Here is an 18,353-nt window from a genome sequence, read left to right as displayed (position 1 = left end):
TGACCTCATAGATGTTTTGGCCCTGAGCGTAAGGGCCCTGACTCCAACGCATAGAGCAGCATGGTTTCCCTTCTCCTTCACCCTCTAGAAAGACTCCAGTGCAGATCCAACCACAGGAGAGGCCCAGTTTGTATGAATGTTTTCTTGTTATGCAAAAGGCGGATAATCATATGGACTGGAATCTACCTGGCAGGGTGTTCACACAGCATACTGGGTCCACAGTGGAGGAAACCTACAGAGGAAAGGAGAGCGGTTTGCCCCAATTCTTCCATGTTATTTTTGCAGTGCTGTCCCTGGCTGAATCTATGAATGGTGTGCAGAGTGTTTGTAGAGTTGCAAAATGCTGATTCTTCCCCCTCCAGCACGCACACACACACACGCACGCACACGCACACACACACACACACACACACACACACACACACTTTCAATGTACATTTACATACTTGATGGTCCTAACCAGGAAACTGGGAGACGCTTTACCTCTTCATGTGCCTCCTGGCAACTAACTCACTTTGCTTTGCAAAACAGCCTGACTCCAGCACTTTGCCTTCTGCAGGTGAATAGACTGTTCCGGCCCCTCCCTGCCACCCTTGCTGGAGGGCGGCTCTCAGCCTATCAACATGGCACCAGAGTCGTGATACAAACGGACTTTGGCCTCTCTGTGAGCTATGATCTGGTCTACGATGTGGTCGTCACCGTCCCCAGCAGTTACCAGGACCAAATGGGTGGCCTGTGCGGGAACTACAATGAGCAGGACGACGATGATTTCCGGCTCCCAGATGGCAGGAGAGTCACTGATGTCGCTGAGTTTGGTGCAGCCTGGAAAGTTGAGGTCCCTGGGGCAGATGAAAGCTGCTCAGATGGATGCTCTGGGAACAACTGCCCAGTCTGTGAGGAGAGCAAGAAGGAGTTTTTCAGACAGCACAACTACTGTGGGATCCTCACAGCAGATGACGGCCCATTCGTTGCCTGCCATGATGCCGTGGACCCCGCTGTGCATCTCAACAACTGCATCTATGATCTGTGCCTGGGCAATGGGGAAAATCAAGTCTTGTGCAAGAGTCTTGAGAGCTACGTGTCTGCCTGCCAAGAGGCTGGGGTTGACCTTCAGCCCTGGAGGACTCCGTCCTTCTGCCGTAAGTGGTCGAGATCAGTGAAATTTGAGAAGTGCAATGGGCGGGGGTGTACGTATGTACCACTTGCTTCACTTCCACCTCTGTTGAGCCTGGAGCTATAACACGCCTTTTGGTCATGTGCAGTGATAGTGCTGAAATCTGATAGCAGGCCAACAGAGCCCTCCTTTGGGTACAGTGCTATAAGGATGCAAAGACTGCAATGCCCAAATCTTGCTGTGTCAAGCACTGCATAAATTCAGACAGTCGTTTTAAAGGCAATTATGTAGTCCAGGCCAAGCTAAATTGAAGTTCCAGAGCAAGGAACGATGATCAAATGGGCCAGAGCAAATGCTTAGTCAAAGTTTCATGGATGGTGAAAGATCTAAAAGGTAGCAGTTTAGGAGTCAAGTAGAGAGATAGGGGGCACAATCCTAACCAGGTCTACTCCGAAGTCAATCCTATTTTGTTTAATGGGGCTTACTCTCAGGATAGCCTGGTTTGGCTAGGGTTCACTACCTTCTCTGTCCTTTTCCAGGTGGTAGCATAAGAATGACCAGGCAAATCACCCCACCTGCCTTCCGATATGTGCTGGGCTCAATACACGTGCATCTTGTTCACTCCAACTTCCTCTGTTTCTAAAATGAAAAAAAGAATTTCCATTACAAAAATTGGCTTGAAATGTTCCCCCCCCAATCTATGACAGTTCCAACTTTAATCTTTAATTTTTTTAAGCTAATCAATCTCTCCTTCTAAACTAGCTCTGAGCTGCCCAGCCAACAGCCACTATGAAGTCTGCGCTGACCTCTGCTCCACCAGCTGTGCCAAGATCACAGACTTCAGTCCGTGCCCAAAGACCTGTGCTGAGGGCTGCCAGTGTGACAATGGCTTCCTCTTTGATGGCCTTGGGTGCGTTACTGCAAGGAACTGTGGATGCTTTATGGATGGACAATATTACAAAGTAGGTCCTCTTTCTGATCCTTTTACTCCCACCCTCCCCTGTTGTCTTCTCAGGTCATTATGGATCAGGTCATTCTTTGATCTTTCAGGTCTTGAAATGTCTACATGTTTCTCTCTGAAAGTCACAATGATTATGTTCCTAAGCACTGTTTTATATGAGCTTGCTCCAGAATTTCTAGGCGCTTGCTTAAACAGACAGACAGACAGAGATGGGGACTGCCAGTTGAATGTAGGAGTTGACTCAAATGAAGCTGAAACATGTTGCCCTTGATGAGTTGCAAGGTGATATGAAACTTGTTGATGACGAGGCTCTCTAGCTTACCAAGTTTTTGTATGTGGACTCTTACCTGATGAAGTAATGGATTTCTCTTTGAAGTACCTTTGATTGATAGTAGTTTTACTATACGTGTGTTTATTGATGATGGAGATCTGGAATCTTCCAAAGTTCTATTTCTTTGTCATATCATCTTCAAATCTCCCACCAGCCCAATGAGAAGGTTCTGCTGAATGAGTGCCAGGAAAGCTGCACCTGCTTCCCAGGCGTGGGGGTTAAATGCAAGGCCCACAGCTGCACCACTGATGAGAAATGCGAGATCCAGGATGGAGTCATGAGTTGCATTAATACAGGTAAGAAGCAATTCAATTTGCTCAGTGTAAATTGTGATGAGGTGGCTATACACGCCCCCAAATCAGCCTTCCAAAGTTTCTCCTGCTGAAGCCAGTGAGTCAATGTTCTAATGCAGTTTGACTGATACTTCCTGTTTCCAGAGGAAGACAGGCATTTGGGTAATGACCAACTCTAGGCAAATAGGTCTTATCCCATGGAGATGCAGTCACAGAATGATTTTCTACCTTAGTTATATCACGGTCCTGTCATCCAAAGGGAGGCTTTCCAAAGGCATTACCATCACTTTGGTGGCGAATGCAACTAGTAAGTTCATGAACTAATAATTAGCTACATAAAATAGAGAAAAGGACATGAAGTTTGTTTAGTAATTCTGCCTCCTTTTTTCGTCACTGATGGTCACTGCAAACATGTGTATTCATGCTCAATGGCAACTAGCGCTCAGTTCTGTTACGTCCATACATTTCAGTTCCCTGCAAAACCCTGACATGTCGAGAGAAAGAAACATGCAAGACGGAGAACAACCGTCCCATCTGCGTCCCTGACTTCACTGCACAATGCTGGGGCTGGGGGGACCCGCATTACCACACCTTCGATGGATGGAACTTTGACTTCCAGGGCACCTGTACATACACCATTGCCACGTACTGTGGGAATGATACCACACTGGTACCTTTCACTATAGATGAGAAGAATGACAACAGGGGCAGCCAGGCCTTTTCCTATGTGCTTCTGGCCAACGTTTATGTTTACGGGTACAAGATCTCCATCTACAAGCAGGAAACTGGCAAAATCAGGGTATGTGGGACAGCTAAAGGATGAGTCTTCCTGAGTATCGTGGAATTCATTATGGAATCAAATCATGCTGAGAGCCCAATATCAGGCTAACAAAGGGGATTAATGATTCCAAATTAAAAAACAAACATAGGGCGTATGTTAGCTTAACTAATTATTGCAGGTCACTTCCAGGAAGTTCAGGTTTTTATCCACCTCTGATAATTCAATGATAATGATAACAACCATTATATTGCTTCCTGTGAGCAAAACCCCTAGTGATATAAGTGCTCTTTATTTTAATTTCATCCCACTTCTTTGAAGCGCATTTCCACTGAGCATGGAAAATATCAGAGTTAATAGCATTAAATCATCCCCAAAGAAGGAAATCAAAACTGCTGAGTTAGAAGACTAAAGTGTGTGTGTGTGTGTGTGTGTGTGTGTGTGTGTGTGTGTGTGTGTGTGTGTGTGGAGGGGTGTGAGATTACCCCATCAGGTAAGGTCACATAGGGGCTGTCATGGAGGGGGGAGAAATGGGGGTGCATTTGTTTAACCAAATACACACAGGACATGCTTCTTCAAAGCATCAATTTTTCAACCTGTGAATGTGAATGGTCTGCAGGTGTGAAGTGGGAGTTTGGGGGAGGGTCATTTATTAAGTACTGTAGGGTAGTGTTTCTCAAACTGTGGGTCACTAGGTGGGTCATGAACCAGTTTTAGGCGGGTCCCCATTCATGTCAATATTTTATTTTTAATATATTGAACTTGATCGTATGTGACTGCATAGGGGAAATGTTACAGATCTATCCTTTTAACAGGCTATTCTATATATGCTCTTAACAATGATAGTAAATGGGATTCCTCCTGGCTGAGTGTGGGTAGGATTGCAGCCTAGGATTGTCAAAAATTCCCTGCGTGATGACGTAACTTCCGGTCATGACATCACTTCCAATGGGTCCTGGCAGATTCTCATTCTAAAAAGTGGGTCCCAGTGCTAAAAGATTGAGAACCGCTGCTGTAGGGCTATTGGGGTGTATTATTCCCCAGCCATCAGCACTAGAGTTCCTGGAGGGAGGGGGGCAAAATGCTGCACAGGCCTGTGAACTCTTGTTTAAAGCATCCCTCCCCCTTGCATTAACAGCCAGTCACGGCTGGCTCTGAAGGCAAGACAGAAGGACAGCTTTACACCAGAGTTTGCATGCCTGCACAACTTAGAATTTGGCCTTCCCCCAGAACCTGCTTTGTCGTATTTGCAAAGTACCTGGAGTTGTCTCCGAAGAAAGTTAAGCACCTGTAAGCACCTCTGAAATCCTGAGATGGACCGCTGCGAGTAACTTAACATGCCATTGTTATTTGGTTCCCGAAACTATTTATCCTCAGTTCTCAACAGCTACAACAAAACCTTGAGAAATTGGTTCATATCGCAGAGGACTAAGGAATGGCTCACAGTCCCAGAGATGCTCACAGACTCAATGGGGCACACCACCGATGTGCGTTGGGAAAGACATGGTGGGATGAGTGTCCCAGCTGCTTTCCCCCTGCTAATTGTAAGAGCCACAGTGTTAAAAAGTGTCTCTCTGTCAAGTTTCGCTGGGAAAATTAGTCACAACTACATACACGCATGGCTGTTTGAGCACTGTTGAATACTGTTGAACATAGTGTGGCTCCTTGCAAACCAATAATTCTTGCGTGTCATTTTCCTTACTCTTTTCATCCGGTCTCTAGTTAAATGATGTAATTCAGAACCTGCCGCTGACTCTTGAAGATGGAAAGATCAAGCTCTTCCAGAGCGGTTATAGTGCTGTCCTGCAAACAGATTTCGGCCTCCAAGTGACTTATGACTGGAACTGGCACTTGATACTCACTCTGCCCAGCAGTTACTATGGACTTATGTGTGGGCTGTGTGGAAACTTCAACCAGAACCCTGGAGATGACATGTATTTTGTCAATGGCACCGCGGCTCCCTCCATCGTAAGCTGGGCCAGCAGCTGGAAAGTCCAGGACAGGGATCCCTTCTGCTGGGATGACTGCCCAGGGAATTGTCCAACATGTGCTGAGAGCCAACAACAGTTATATGGAAAGGAAGAGTTCTGTGGGTTGATTAATAAGATCTCTGGAGGTCCCTTCAGAGAGTGTCACGCCAAAGTGGACCCAGATGACTTCTTTGATAGTTGCATTTATGACGTGTGCCTGAATGATGGAGCCAAGAACATCCTTTGCCAGGCATTGGAGGCCTATGCAAAAACTTGTAGGCAAGCAGGAGCCATCATACACGACTGGAAGACACCTTCGGGCTGTGGTGAGTGCTGTTCCTTCCACCCGGTACACAATGGCTTATGCTGCAATCCTGAATGCAATGACTTGGAAGGAAGCCACTGCAGATACAATGGCACTTTTCAATAACCATGCATAGGCTGACACAATTTGCGCAATGACTAAGGGCACAAGCCTAACCAGGCCTACTCAGAAGTAAGTCCTATTTTGTTCAATGGGGCTTACTCCCAGGAAAGTGCGGTTAGGACTGCAGCCAATGTTGCTTAAAGCAACTTTTGAAGTGCACGTAGATGATCCTGGTCTGGTATCAGAGAAAAGCTCAATAAAGTTTGATAAGAGTAGCCGCCCTGCATACAGTGGTAGCGCATCCGGGCACATTGCCACATGCCAACATTGTACCTGCCATCATTCTGTAGAATGGGGCTTCCCGTGGGGGCTGGGGATAAGAATAGGCCCTCAGTTTGGCTGTACTTGTTGTAAGAGGCGACTAAACAGCCACCGGGTAGATGGGACTTGTTAGCCTGGGAAGGCAGCTCATCTGAGAGAAGGAAAACTCTGATCCCAAACCTCCATTGCTTTGTGGCTACATCCAGTTATGGAAAAGGCTTCAGGAGTCAACCTCGAGGCAAAATCCGGAGCCGGAGTCCCTGAGGCAGTTCATGGCTGAACACAGTCACGTTCTGGCAACTCCTGCGACGCCGCTGGAACCAACCGTATTGGCCTCTGCCTTTGCACTGGACCATTTCAGCGACGTGGAGAGGGGGGATTTGCTGCATGGGTAACAGCCTATCCTCCATACCTACTTTACCCAGGCTTCGCGCACTGGAGAGGACACTCTGTTCCAGAACCACTATTCAGAGCGCAATACCATAGTCTTCCGAGACTGAAGGATGCCAACAAGCAAGCTGTAGAAATGTTCCTTCATAGGGTATATACCATGTTATCATGGGCTCTTTTCAAATTCGGGTTGTAGCACATTTTATCAGTTGTCTACTGTAACACTTCTGCTTCTCCCTTTCCTCCTCCTAGTCGTGCCGTGCCCGGAGAACAGCCACTACGAGTTCTGTGGAAATGCCTGCCCAGCCAGCTGTGCAGACCGGTCCGCTCCAAATACCTGCAGAGAGCCATGTGTGGAAACCTGCCAGTGCAATGATGGCTTTGTCCTCAGTGGCGACAAGTGTGTGCCTGTAGCGAGCTGTGGCTGCACCTACAACGGCTTCTATTACAAGCCCGGGGAGCAATTTTGGGCTGATGAGAACTGTGAGTCTCGCTGCAAGTGCGATCCCAAGCTGGGCATAGTGGTTTGCAACCAGGCTGGCTGTAAAGACAACGAGAGGTGCACAGTGGTCGATGGGATCAGGGACTGTCACCCTCTGAGCTACGCCACCTGCTCCGCCTCTGGCGACCCTCACTATACCACCTTTGATGGAAGGAAGTATGACTTCATGGGCACCTGCATCTACCAGCTGGCTGGGCTGTGCTCTAATGACTCAACTCTCAGGCCTTTCGCTGTCTATGTGCAGAACAACAACCGAGGCAACAAAAAAGTGTCCTACACCAAAGTGGTGGAGTTGGAGGTCTACAATGCAACCATTGTGCTGAGCCAGGATTATCCACGTCGGGTGCAGGTATGGACGTGGGCAAAACTGATGGATGGGGTCCTTTGTATTGAATAAGGACTCCATCCATCAGACCCTTTTGGAGACTAGCGTAGCTTTTGGGGTTCTTGTCAAAAGGGAAGCCTGGCATCTATTGTATGCTAGGGAGACTGTTTAGATTCTGAGTGTCTCACAAAAGAAACCCCACCTATTAATGGACCCCTGCATGTTCGGAAGCAAGCAAAACATGTTTCAGTGCTTTGATCAAGATTCTTGTGTTTGATGGTCAGCATGTTCGGTCAGACAGAGCTCCTGAAGGGAGATAAAGCGGTTTGTAGCCAGCAAAGACTCCTAGTTGCTCAGGTGAGCGATCAAGCTTTATAGGCATCTAGGAATATCAGGGATCCAATCCAGGTAACTCCTACTAAGGGAGGCGGTTCCAAGCTGAACTTGCTGCAGTCTCCTATGCCAAGTGGTGCCTGATATTGCTTAGATCACCTCTGAGTGACAGGAGAGGAATGGATTGTGAAAAGCATGTCTGGCTTTCTACCCTCTAACCCAGTGTTTCTCAAACTGTGGGTCGGGGCCCACTAGGTGGGTTGTGAGCCAATTTCAGATGGGTCCCCGTTCATTTCAATATTATATTTTTAATATATTTAGACTTGATGCTACCATGGTATGTGACTGCATGTGGGGAAATATTACAGACCTGTACTTTTAACAAGCTACTATGTAGATTTTTTTTAACAATGATAGTATATGTAATATACTATGTATATTCTTTTAACAACAATAGTAAATTGGACTTACTCCTGGGTACGAGTGGGTAGGACGGCAGCCTAGGATTGTTAAAAATGTTCCTGCTTGATGATGTCACTTCCAGTCATGACGTCACTTCTGGTGAGTCCTGACAGAGTCTCATTCTAAGAAGTGAGTCCTGGTGCTAAATGTGTGAGAACCACTGCTCTAACCAAAACTTGACAGGGAAGGGACCACTTTACAGTGGAACACCCCATTTAAAGCATTTTCTGCATTCATCATAATAGAGGCCTGACATTTTTATGACAATCCGGTTCTGTCCAAATAACCTGCTGTGTAAGTTATCAGTGAACCTCATCCCCATGGCTGTTCCCTATGCTTTCTAGAATTTCTTTACAGAACCTCCAAACACAAAATAAAAAATATAAAAAGAATGAGGCATCCTAAAAAGCATTCATGAACACCAAATATTTTCCCAAGTCTTATCAAGATCCCATCCTTATATGTGGACACTCAGGCATGGGATTTCATGGTTAAATGTCTCAGCTCAGTCTCACTGGTGGGTCTTTATAAACCGTATGACATAAGAACATAAGAACATAAGAACAGCCCCACTGGATCAGGCCATAGGCCCATCTAATCCAACTTCCTGTATCTCACAGCGGCCCACCAAATGCCCCAGGGAGCACAGCAGATAACAAGAGACCTTATCCTGGTGCCCTCCCTTGCTTCTGGCATTCTGACATAGTCCATTTCTAAAATCACGAGGTTGCGCATACACTTCATGGCTTGTACCCTGTAATGGATTTTTCCTCCAGAAACTTGTCCAATCCCCTTTTGAAGGCGTCCAGGCCAGTCGCCATCACCACATCCTGCGGCAAGGAGTTCCATAGACCAACCACACGCAGAGTAAAGAAATATTTTACAAGTACTATATATGCAAAAAGGAACCTCAAGTATATAGATCCCCACCTATATTTTCTTCCATGGCGGGATGGTGACCAATCTCTCTTGCATCTCATTCAGGTAAATGGCATCTTTGTGAACCTGCCTTTTGACCACGAAGACAAGATCAGGGTTTACATCAGTGGGAACAATGGCGTCATCAAGACCAATTTTGGCCTAACTGTGACCTTTGACTGGAAAAGCTATGCCAGGGTCACTGTACCCAACACATACGCCAGGGCCGTTTGTGGCCTTTGTGGCAACAACAACCAAAACCCCAACGATGACCTAGCCTTGAAGAATGGCAGCCAAGCAACCAGTGTAGCCCAGTTTGCTGGGAGCTGGAAGGTGGCAGAGGTCCCTGGGTGTTCACCAGGTTGCTCTGAAAATTGCCCGCTATGTGAGGAGGCACAGAATCAAATCTACCGGGGTGACGAGTACTGTGGGATCCTCACCAAAAAGGACGGGCCATTCAAACAATGCCATGGGACCATTGACGTGGCGCCCTACTTCAGCGATTGCGTCTTTGACACTTGCCAGTACAACGGCCAACAGGACGCTCTGTGCAATGCCATCAGCATTTATGTTGCAGCCTGCCAGGCGCTGGGCGTTCAGATTGAAGAGTGGAGATCAGATTCTTTTTGTAGTAAGTGTCACTTCTTGAATCTACCTGAGCGCAATTTTGCAAGGGACTTGCTGGGCGAGGGCATGTCAGTATTTAAACAGACAGGAAGCGAAAAAGCGACAACACCTTGAAATCCGTCCTTTTTTGAAATTAGAAGTTTTGCCTGAAGGTTTTATTCCCAAATATTTTTCGGCATTAAACAGATTTTTCAAATATGCTGCAAATCATCACAGCAAAAATCTTTTTAGATTTGCTGGTCACTGTTTAAAAAAACTCCTAACAAGGAGGGTTTCTTTCTTAGTTCATCTGGACATTTCAAGGGTGTATTTTTTTTCCCAGTAAACTGAAGATCCTGCTAGTGCAGGAGTGTCCAAACTTTTTGGCAGGAGGGCCACATCATCTCTCTGACACTGTGTCAAGGGCCGGAGAAAAATAGAATTAATTTACATTTCAAATCTGAATAAATTTACGTAAGTGAATATATTAGAGATGGAACACATATGAATGAATGAAGGTCTTGCGATAGCTCAAGGCCTATAAAAGGCCTTGCACAAAGCAAGGCCAGCCTTTCCTTTGCTGCCGCTTCTGCATCACAGTTGTGAAACAGCAAGCAGCGGAGGAAGCCCTCATCCCGCAGCTGACGCAAGAGGTCAAACAGTCATGCTGAGAGCAGTTGCGTCGGACCAGCATGGGCTCCAGCAAGTCTCCAGAAGTCCAAGAGGCTCATTGGAGAGTGGGGGCTTCCCATGGACCAGATTGCGAGTCCTCGAGGGCCGCAAGTGGCCCCAGGGCCAGGGTTTGGGCACCCCTACGTTAGAGGAAAATCAGATGGACTGAGATACTGTCATGTTTTATTTTGTTCTTAAGTAAACTCATCAATCGATAGGTTAACTTTTGCAGAGTTCCTTTGAGTGAGATAACGATCCAGCAGGGGTCATTCCATGAACAGACTCACCAACAGAGCAGTGCAGACTTATTCTAATCCCAGTGTCCCCCTAAACTGCTTCTATTCCTCAAACAACAGCTACGTTACCTACACGTTCTGTGTTGTCCTCTCCTCCAGGTGCCACCTGCCCTCGCAACTCTCACTACGAACTCTGTGGGAACAGCTGCCCTGTCACCTGCCGTGGTCTTGCAGCTCCCAGTGGCTGCGAGGTGTCTTGCAAAGAAGGCTGCTACTGCAATGCCGGGTTCCTCCTAAGCGGTGATCAGTGTGTTCCCATTGGGGACTGTGGTTGTGTGTACCAGGACAGATACTACAAGAAGGGGGAGGTTTTCTACCCCAGTGCTTCCTGCCAGGAGAGATGCTACTGTGCAGCCAATGGAGTTGTTGAATGCCAGAACATTTCATGTGGGGCTTATGAAGAATGTCGAGCAGAGAACGGGATCCAAGGCTGCTATCCTGCAAGCTTTGGCCAATGCAGTGTGGCTGGAGGTTCTCACTACTTGACTTTTGACAGAAGAGCCTATGACTTCCAGGGTACCTGCATTTACACTTTAGCTCAACTCTACAAATCAGATTCTCAGCTAACCAACATCTCTGTGCTGGTGGAGAACGAGGGCTCCCTGACCAAGAGAGTTGTGGTATCTGTCCATGGATACACTGTTGTCATGGAGAAGGCAACAAAGTGGGAGGTCAAGGTGAGGTCCTTTTCTGAGTCTAATCTCTTTGGAGAAGTGTGTGGCTTATGATGAGGTTATCTCTGCCTCTTTTAAACATATACATACTATCAGGAACCAGCAGCATACGTAGTCATGTTGTTTGTTTTTAATTCAGGTGGATGGAGAAATCTATACACTGCCGATGCGTATCAACGATGGGGAGCTCTGGGCCAACCAGGAAGGCAACAATATCATTGTCCAAACTGACTTTGGCCTCAAAGTCCTTTATGATTCCTCCTCTTACGTGCTTGTGTCTGTACCCAGCACCTATCAGGGACAAGTGAATGGCCTGTGTGGCAATTTCAATGGTGATAGTTCTGACGACTTCACGCTGCCCGATGGGAAACCCACCCAGAATGCAGAAGAGTTCGGAGCTTCTTGGAAGGTGTCCGTCAACAGCGCCATTTGCTCTGATGGCTGTGGCGACAAGTGTCCCGTCTGCGACGCATCCCAGACCGCATCGTACAGACCAGAGAGTTCCTGTGGAATGATCCAAGCCGCATCAGGTCCATTCAAAGCCTGTCACGCCTTAGTCGACCCTGCAGCTTACTTCAGCAACTGTCTGCATGACATGTGTGTGGCCAATGGTGCTGGAGAGACCCTCTGTAGGAGCATTCAAGCATATGTGGCTGCCTGCCAGGCTGTTGGAGCAACCATAAAACCCTGGCGATCCAACGGTTTCTGCCGTAAGTTTTCCCAACATCTTCTATCTCTTAGAGTTGATTTATGTGCTGCACTCATTGTACTATGTGGTCTAGACTCTAGTGGATTGTTTGTGGGTATGTGTGTGTTTTAAATGGCAGCTTGGGGAATGGTCTTGAAACAAAGCAGAATCACTGCAGAGGGAATTCTGGGATTTTTGCCCATGCCACATTTTTGATCCCAGCAGATCATCCCTCTGCTATTTTAGTATTGAAAGACAACTGGGAGTGTTTGTTGTCTGTTAAAAATAGTATGCAGGAGTTGTAGATGTGAGAGAGTGGAATGAAAGCATGGCAGGGGCATTAGCTTTGAAGTCCTGCAAACTTCTTCCTTTGGTTTCATTGTATTCTGTGGTCCCTCTGGGGTGCTATTTAAAAAAGCAACAACCTACCTATCAGGCCACCTTAGGAATTTAGAGGCACATCTAACAAAGCCCTTGTTCCATGGGGAGGGGGCCGTGCTCTCATCATGGATGTGCCCTATGCTCAAAAAAAGTGGGTGTAATGTTTTCTTAAAACGTCAAAACGCTACGGTACATGCTCCGTACCAGCCCTACTGATCCTCACTTTCTTTCCAGCTCTCACCTGCCCATCCAACAGCCATTACGAGCCGTGCACATGGACTTGTGATTTGACCTGCGCCAGCTTGTCCACTCCGGCTCAGTGCACAACACAATGCTTTGAAGGCTGCCAGTGCGACAGCGGCTACCTCTTTGATGGCAACAGATGTGTGGCAATGGAAAACTGTGGCTGCCTGCGTGATGGGCGGTACATCCAAGTAAGGAACGCAGTCATGTGACTGGATTGAGAATGCCTGCAACCCAAGTGACCTAACTGGAATTACGGCAACTGTAGGCTCTAGAGCAGGGCCAGCCCAAGACATCTTGAGGCCTAAGGCAGCATGCCAAGTGCTGCCCCCTTACCTGCCAGCCTCTGCCTGTCCCACTTTCCAATGTTCTAGCTCAGGGGTGTCCTAAGTTTTTGGCAGGAGGGCCACATCAGCTCTCTGACACCGAGTCGGGGGCCGGGGAAAAAAAAGAATTGATTTACATTGAAAATTTGAATAAATTTACATAAGTTTTCATAAATGAATATATTAAAGATGAACTTATATGAATGAATGAAGGTCTTGCAATAGCTCAAGGCCTATAAAAGGCCTTGCACAAAGCAAGACTGGCCTTTCCTTTGCTGCCACTGCTGCATCACAGAGTGAAAGAGCAAGCAGTGGAGGGAGCCCTCATCCCACAGCTCACACAAGAGGTCAAACAGTTGCCCTCACGCTGAGAGTAGTTGCATTGGGCCAGTGCTGGCTTCAACAAATCTCCGGAGGGCCAGAGGCTCATTGGAGACTGGGGACTCCCTGAGGGCCGCATTGAGAGGCCGCAAGGGCCGCAAGTGGCCCCCGGGCCGGGGTTTGGGCACCCCTGTTCTAGCTCATCACTCTCCTCCCCTCTACATTTCTTCATTCTCTCTGTCCCTTTTCCAATCCAAGGAATGGAGAAAGAGGAGCAGTAGTGGCATGTAGGTAGATAGCAATTATCTACCTACCAGTATTATTATTATTATTATTATTATTATTATTATTATTATTATTATTATTATTATTATTATTATTATTATATATCCTGCCTTTTTGCCCCATGGGCACACAAGGCAGCCTACAACAATTAACTAATTAAATTAATACAAAATTAACAATTAAAAACAATGATAAAAACAATTTTCAAATAATTAAAAAAACTAAAACAAACCCCGTGGATTCTAATATAAAGGAGAAAGAAAAGCCAGCCAGCCTGTCAACAATTAAAAGCTTTTTGAAATAAAAAGGTCTTCAGTCCATGCCGAAATACTAGCAACGAGGGAGCAGTTCTCAATTCTAAGGGGAGGGTATTCCAAAGTTCAGGGGCCACCACTGAGAAGGCCCTCTTCCTGGCCACCGTCCCTCTCACATCTCTTGGTGGCGGCACAGTCAAAAGGGCCCCCCCAGATGATCTAAGAGTACGGGCAGGATTGTAAGGAAGGAGGCGGTCCCTCAAATACCCCGGACTCGAGTTGTACAGGGCTTTAAAAGTCAAAACTAGCACCTTGAAATTGGGCCCGGAACAGAACCGGCAACTAGTGTAGCCGCCGAAGCCGCCTACCAATAGGTACCTACCAGTCTACCTATCCCTACCAGTCTGCTGCCTGAGGCAACCTCCTCAGGTGGGCCCTGACGGATCCTCATTCTAAAAAATGGGTCCCAGTGCTCAATGAGTGAGAACTGCTGATATAACCAACTTTTATATGTAGTATTTATTGGGTCTTCTTCTTCTTTTTGCTATCAAACAGTCTGGTTCAAACGTCATCCTAGATGACTGCCTGAAGAACTGCACTTGCCACGCCTTCAATTTGCTCACCTGCGAGGATAGCAGCTGTCGGGTAGGAGACGTATGCGCCCTCCACGACGGAGTGCGTGGTTGCAAAGGGCAGGATGGGGAGTGCTCACTCGCTCCTGGAGCGCGGTTAATCTCCTTTGACGGTGCATCTGGGCAAGTTCTCCACAATGGGGCGTACGAGGTGGCTTCTCTCTGCGACAAGGATGACCCTTTCTGGTTCAGAATCATAGCTGTTGTCCAGGAATGCCGCAACTTGGACTTGGCAGCCGTGTCAACACTGCATATATTCTTCCAAGGAACTTTTATCACTGTGAAGAAGGACCAGGAAACATGGGTAAGGGCCTTAGTCAATCTGGAGGGCGTAGGTGGTTGAAGGGAGCTTGATCTAATGATTTGTAGGGTATTCGTCATCCCTCACCCCCTCATACCGACAGTTATGCCAGCGCTGCTCTACCTATTGGGGATACTTGCCCTCTGTGCTGGCCTTACTATTAATTACTAGTCATTTATTATTTGCAATGTGCCAAGTATGCTACAGAAGAACGATGAAATGACATGAGAGCAGCAGGCTAAACTAGAATGTCTCAAGCATTTATTATCACTCAATGGAATGGCCCACGCTAGAAAAATCTAGTAGATAAAACAACTTATGTGAGGACTGGCTCTGCCTGAGCCATCTGGGCCTGACCCTGAGGACAGCATACAGGTTCAACCCATGCACAGGACCTCTGCTGCAAAAACAGATGTCTCCTCTGGTTTCTCACATGACCTGCCTCACCCCGAGGCCATCTGGGATAGCCTTTTAAAGAACCAACACGCAACACCAAGGGTGTTCCATGCATGCCAAAGATACTACTGAATGCATGTAAAGGAAATGACAGATTGTTTTCCCAGATGACTTACTGTAGTCCTAATTATGGCCTAGTGACCTACTGTATAAGCCTCTGAGAGCCTCAGAATGGCCTTCAGAAGTCTCCATAAGCCTTCAGAAGCAAACCAGAAGTGGTTTCTGGGAGCCTGCAGAGGCCTGTAGAGCGGGTTGCCAGGCTGGGAGAGGCCTTTGGAGGCTCCCATAAGTAATGGGGTTCCTGGAATGGCTTGGGAATTGGTGCCAAACCAGAACAAGGTCGGGCCGGAGGGCTCGCAACCCACCAGTGGGTCATGACCCACACTTTGGGAAGCACTGCTCGACACAACACCAACTCAACGCTTTTCCTTTTTCCATTTCAGGTAAATGGGAACCAAGTGCAGCTCCCAGCGCAAGCCTCTGAAAACGTGTCTATAAGCATCTCCGCAGATGGTGTTGTAATTCATTTGGGCTCCCAAGTGCAAGTGCACCTCAGAGCCTGTGGGGAAGTGAAGGTGCAGGTCAGCGCAAGCCTGGAAGGAAAACTGTGTGCCTCCTGTGGGAACTTCAATGGGAATTCAGATGATGATCTGAAGCTGCCCAATGGGATGGTAGCAGGAAGCATCGCTGAAGTTCTTGACACCTGGAAGGCCAAGGACTTCTCTGGCTGGTGAGTGGGCTTACCTAAAGAGGGTGCAAAAAAATAGGAGAGCTAGTAGCATTCAGTCAGCTGGTATCAAAATTTTAAAGCTAACTGAATAAATACATGTGGTAGAGAGGACTGAATACACTATACAACAAATTGAATTTTTTTTTAACGTTGGTCAAATAGAATGTCTAATTTTGAGGTGCTGAATTAAATGGTTGGCAACCTTCAGTCTCGAAAGACTATGGTATAAGCCTACAGCACCCAGTATTCCCAGGCGGTCTCCCATCCAAGTACTAACTAGGCCTGACCCTGCTTAGCTTCTGAGATAAGACAAGATCAGGAGATAGTGTTCAGTATAGGGAGATGATTGGCAACCTTCAGTCTCGAAAGACTATGGTATAAGCCTACAGCACCCGGTATTCCCAGGCGGTCTCCCATTCAAGTGCTAACCAGGCCTGACCCTGCTTAGCTTCCAAGATCAGACGAGATCAGGCATGTGCAGGGTGGCTTTGAAAAATCTGCAGCATATACAGTTCTTTTTTTTTTTTTTAATTACGAATTCCTGTATTGCAAATTTCAATGAATACACATATGCTGGACATGAAAAATAATGAAACTCTTTTATGAAATTGCAACTTAAACCTCATCGATTATTTGCAGAATCGCAGTTAACAAACCTTAGAAACCTCATAGTTATGGACCCCTCAATGTGAAGTAATAAATGAAATCATAGTGAGATGAAGAATAGGAAAATATGGGCGCTAACTGTTTCCATTTGGCAATCGGTGTTGCCGACCACAAAAAGGAAAGTATCTAGTATACTCCCAGTGGACTGGAGGGCTTGGTTGGGGCATTTGGTAGGTCATTGTGAGATACAGGAAGCTGGACTAGATGGGCCTATGGCCTGATCCAGCGGGGCTGTTCTTATGGTACATCTTAATAGGAGTCAGATTGTCCAGTAACAAAAAACATGATGTGTTGGTCATTTTTTAAGGCCAGCACCCGGGAAAACCTAGTTGGTTGCTTGGCAACTTTCAGTCTGGGAAGACTATTGTATAAGCCTACAGCACCCGGTATTCCCAGGCGGTCTCCCATCCAAGTACTAACCAGGCCTGACCCTGCTTAGCTTCCGAGATCAGACGAGATCAGGCATGTGCAGGGTAACAGTTGAGGAACAAATTGTTCATGTTCTGAAAGTAAGTGATTATCTTTCATCTGTGAGGCATTATGCTTTAAAAGCACTTCTGGAAAAAAGGATTCTCACTGCCTCACGAACAAGCTCATAATCCTTTCTTCCTTCTGTTTTCCAGTGATGACTAAAAGCCATCTGAGGCCTGGTGGAATCTTCTAGAACTACCCACCACTAGAAACCGTCCACAACTAAGCTCTGGAATGCTTTGCTTCTAAATACAGCATCCCCTAATGCCATACTAAACGCAGCTCCGTCCCCACTGAATGTACTTACTGATGGAATGATGGTAACTTATTTCCCCCTAAGGATCAATAAATTCTTTAAATAAAGCTCTTCCCATCACCTCATGATTTTGTCTCCAATGATGTGTAGGATGGGGGAGGGGAGGAGAGGGTAGGTTCCTCAGAGAGTTACACCCGAGGAAAAATCTGAAGAAAACAATATGGAGAATGTTTTGGATTTCAGGGCCGTTGAGTATTTGAGGCCAATAGTGTCATTTAATGAAGACCAGCCCAGCTGATGACTTCCCTTCACCCTCCCCACCCCGCTTCCAAGATGCATATTGCCCTTAGCCAGCACAGCAAGGGTATTTGGCTACAGCCATTCTGAATGTTTGATTTGATGTCTGGCACTGGTCATAGAGTCACAGAATCTATAGTCATAGTTGGAAGCTATCTTGGAGGCCATCTAGCTCGACCCAGTATTTGGGGGGAGAGTGGGGAATACTGCTGCAGCTCCCCTGGTTCATGATCATCCAGCATCTGCTTTAAAACCTACTCGGAGGCAGAGTCCACTACTTGCATGATCAGTGCCAGGTAGCCCCTACAGTTAGGAATTCTTCCTCATGTCTAGCCTAGATCTACTTCCTCATAATTGCAACTGATCGCTTCTAGTCTTGCTCTCTGGAGCCACATTCTCTCCTTCGTCAGCATGACAGCCCTTCAGAAATTTATAGCGATCATCCTGGCTAAACATGCCAAGCTTTTAAAACCATATTTCACAGAACTTTGTTTCCATGTCTGCTGTCAGCCCAACTGTGAGGCAAGGTGAAGCGCATTGCATCCATAGCAGGTAGTGAGAGGTTTGAGGGGGCAGCGAATTCAGGCTGTGCTTCACCCCAAATCTGTTGCTGCCTCTCTCTCCTGACTGCCATTGACACAAGCCGCAGTGATCAGCTTCCCACTTGCCTGAACAAGAAGCAGCTCATCCCCTTCTTATTATGTTCCCCCTCTTAAAGCCAGAAGTGCAGGAC

General features: G+C 46.9%; 1 protein-coding gene and 1 pseudogene across 1 annotated transcript in view; one reads left to right on the top strand and one right to left on the bottom strand.

The window, feature by feature from the left end:
* Positions 1-17,229, top strand: part of LOC136661528 (IgGFc-binding protein-like) — an 80,865-nt gene extending 63,636 nt beyond the window's left edge. The window contains exons 33-45 of the mRNA XM_066638814.1: positions 560-1,139; positions 1,877-2,076; positions 2,561-2,702; positions 3,170-3,498; positions 5,200-5,773; positions 6,778-7,376; positions 9,132-9,696; positions 10,739-11,316; positions 11,453-12,023; positions 12,617-12,816; positions 14,367-14,747; positions 15,644-15,930; positions 17,220-17,229. Coding sequence (XP_066494911.1) covers positions 560-1,139; positions 1,877-2,076; positions 2,561-2,702; positions 3,170-3,498; positions 5,200-5,773; positions 6,778-7,376; positions 9,132-9,696; positions 10,739-11,316; positions 11,453-12,023; positions 12,617-12,816; positions 14,367-14,747; positions 15,644-15,930; positions 17,220-17,229 — 5,016 coding nt within the window. The remainder of the gene's footprint in view (positions 1-559; positions 1,140-1,876; positions 2,077-2,560; positions 2,703-3,169; positions 3,499-5,199; positions 5,774-6,777; positions 7,377-9,131; positions 9,697-10,738; positions 11,317-11,452; positions 12,024-12,616; positions 12,817-14,366; positions 14,748-15,643; positions 15,931-17,219) is intronic.
* Positions 16,968-17,084, bottom strand: LOC136661797 (5S ribosomal RNA; annotated as a pseudogene).
* Positions 17,230-18,353: the final 1,124 nt, after the last annotated feature.

This window comes from Tiliqua scincoides, chromosome 10 (assembly GCF_035046505.1).
Source record: "Tiliqua scincoides isolate rTilSci1 chromosome 10, rTilSci1.hap2, whole genome shotgun sequence".
Lineage (NCBI taxonomy): Eukaryota > Metazoa > Chordata > Lepidosauria > Squamata > Scincidae > Tiliqua > Tiliqua scincoides.
The sequence above is the reverse complement of the archived record's forward strand: the minus strand, read 5'-3'. Positions and strand labels throughout refer to the sequence as shown.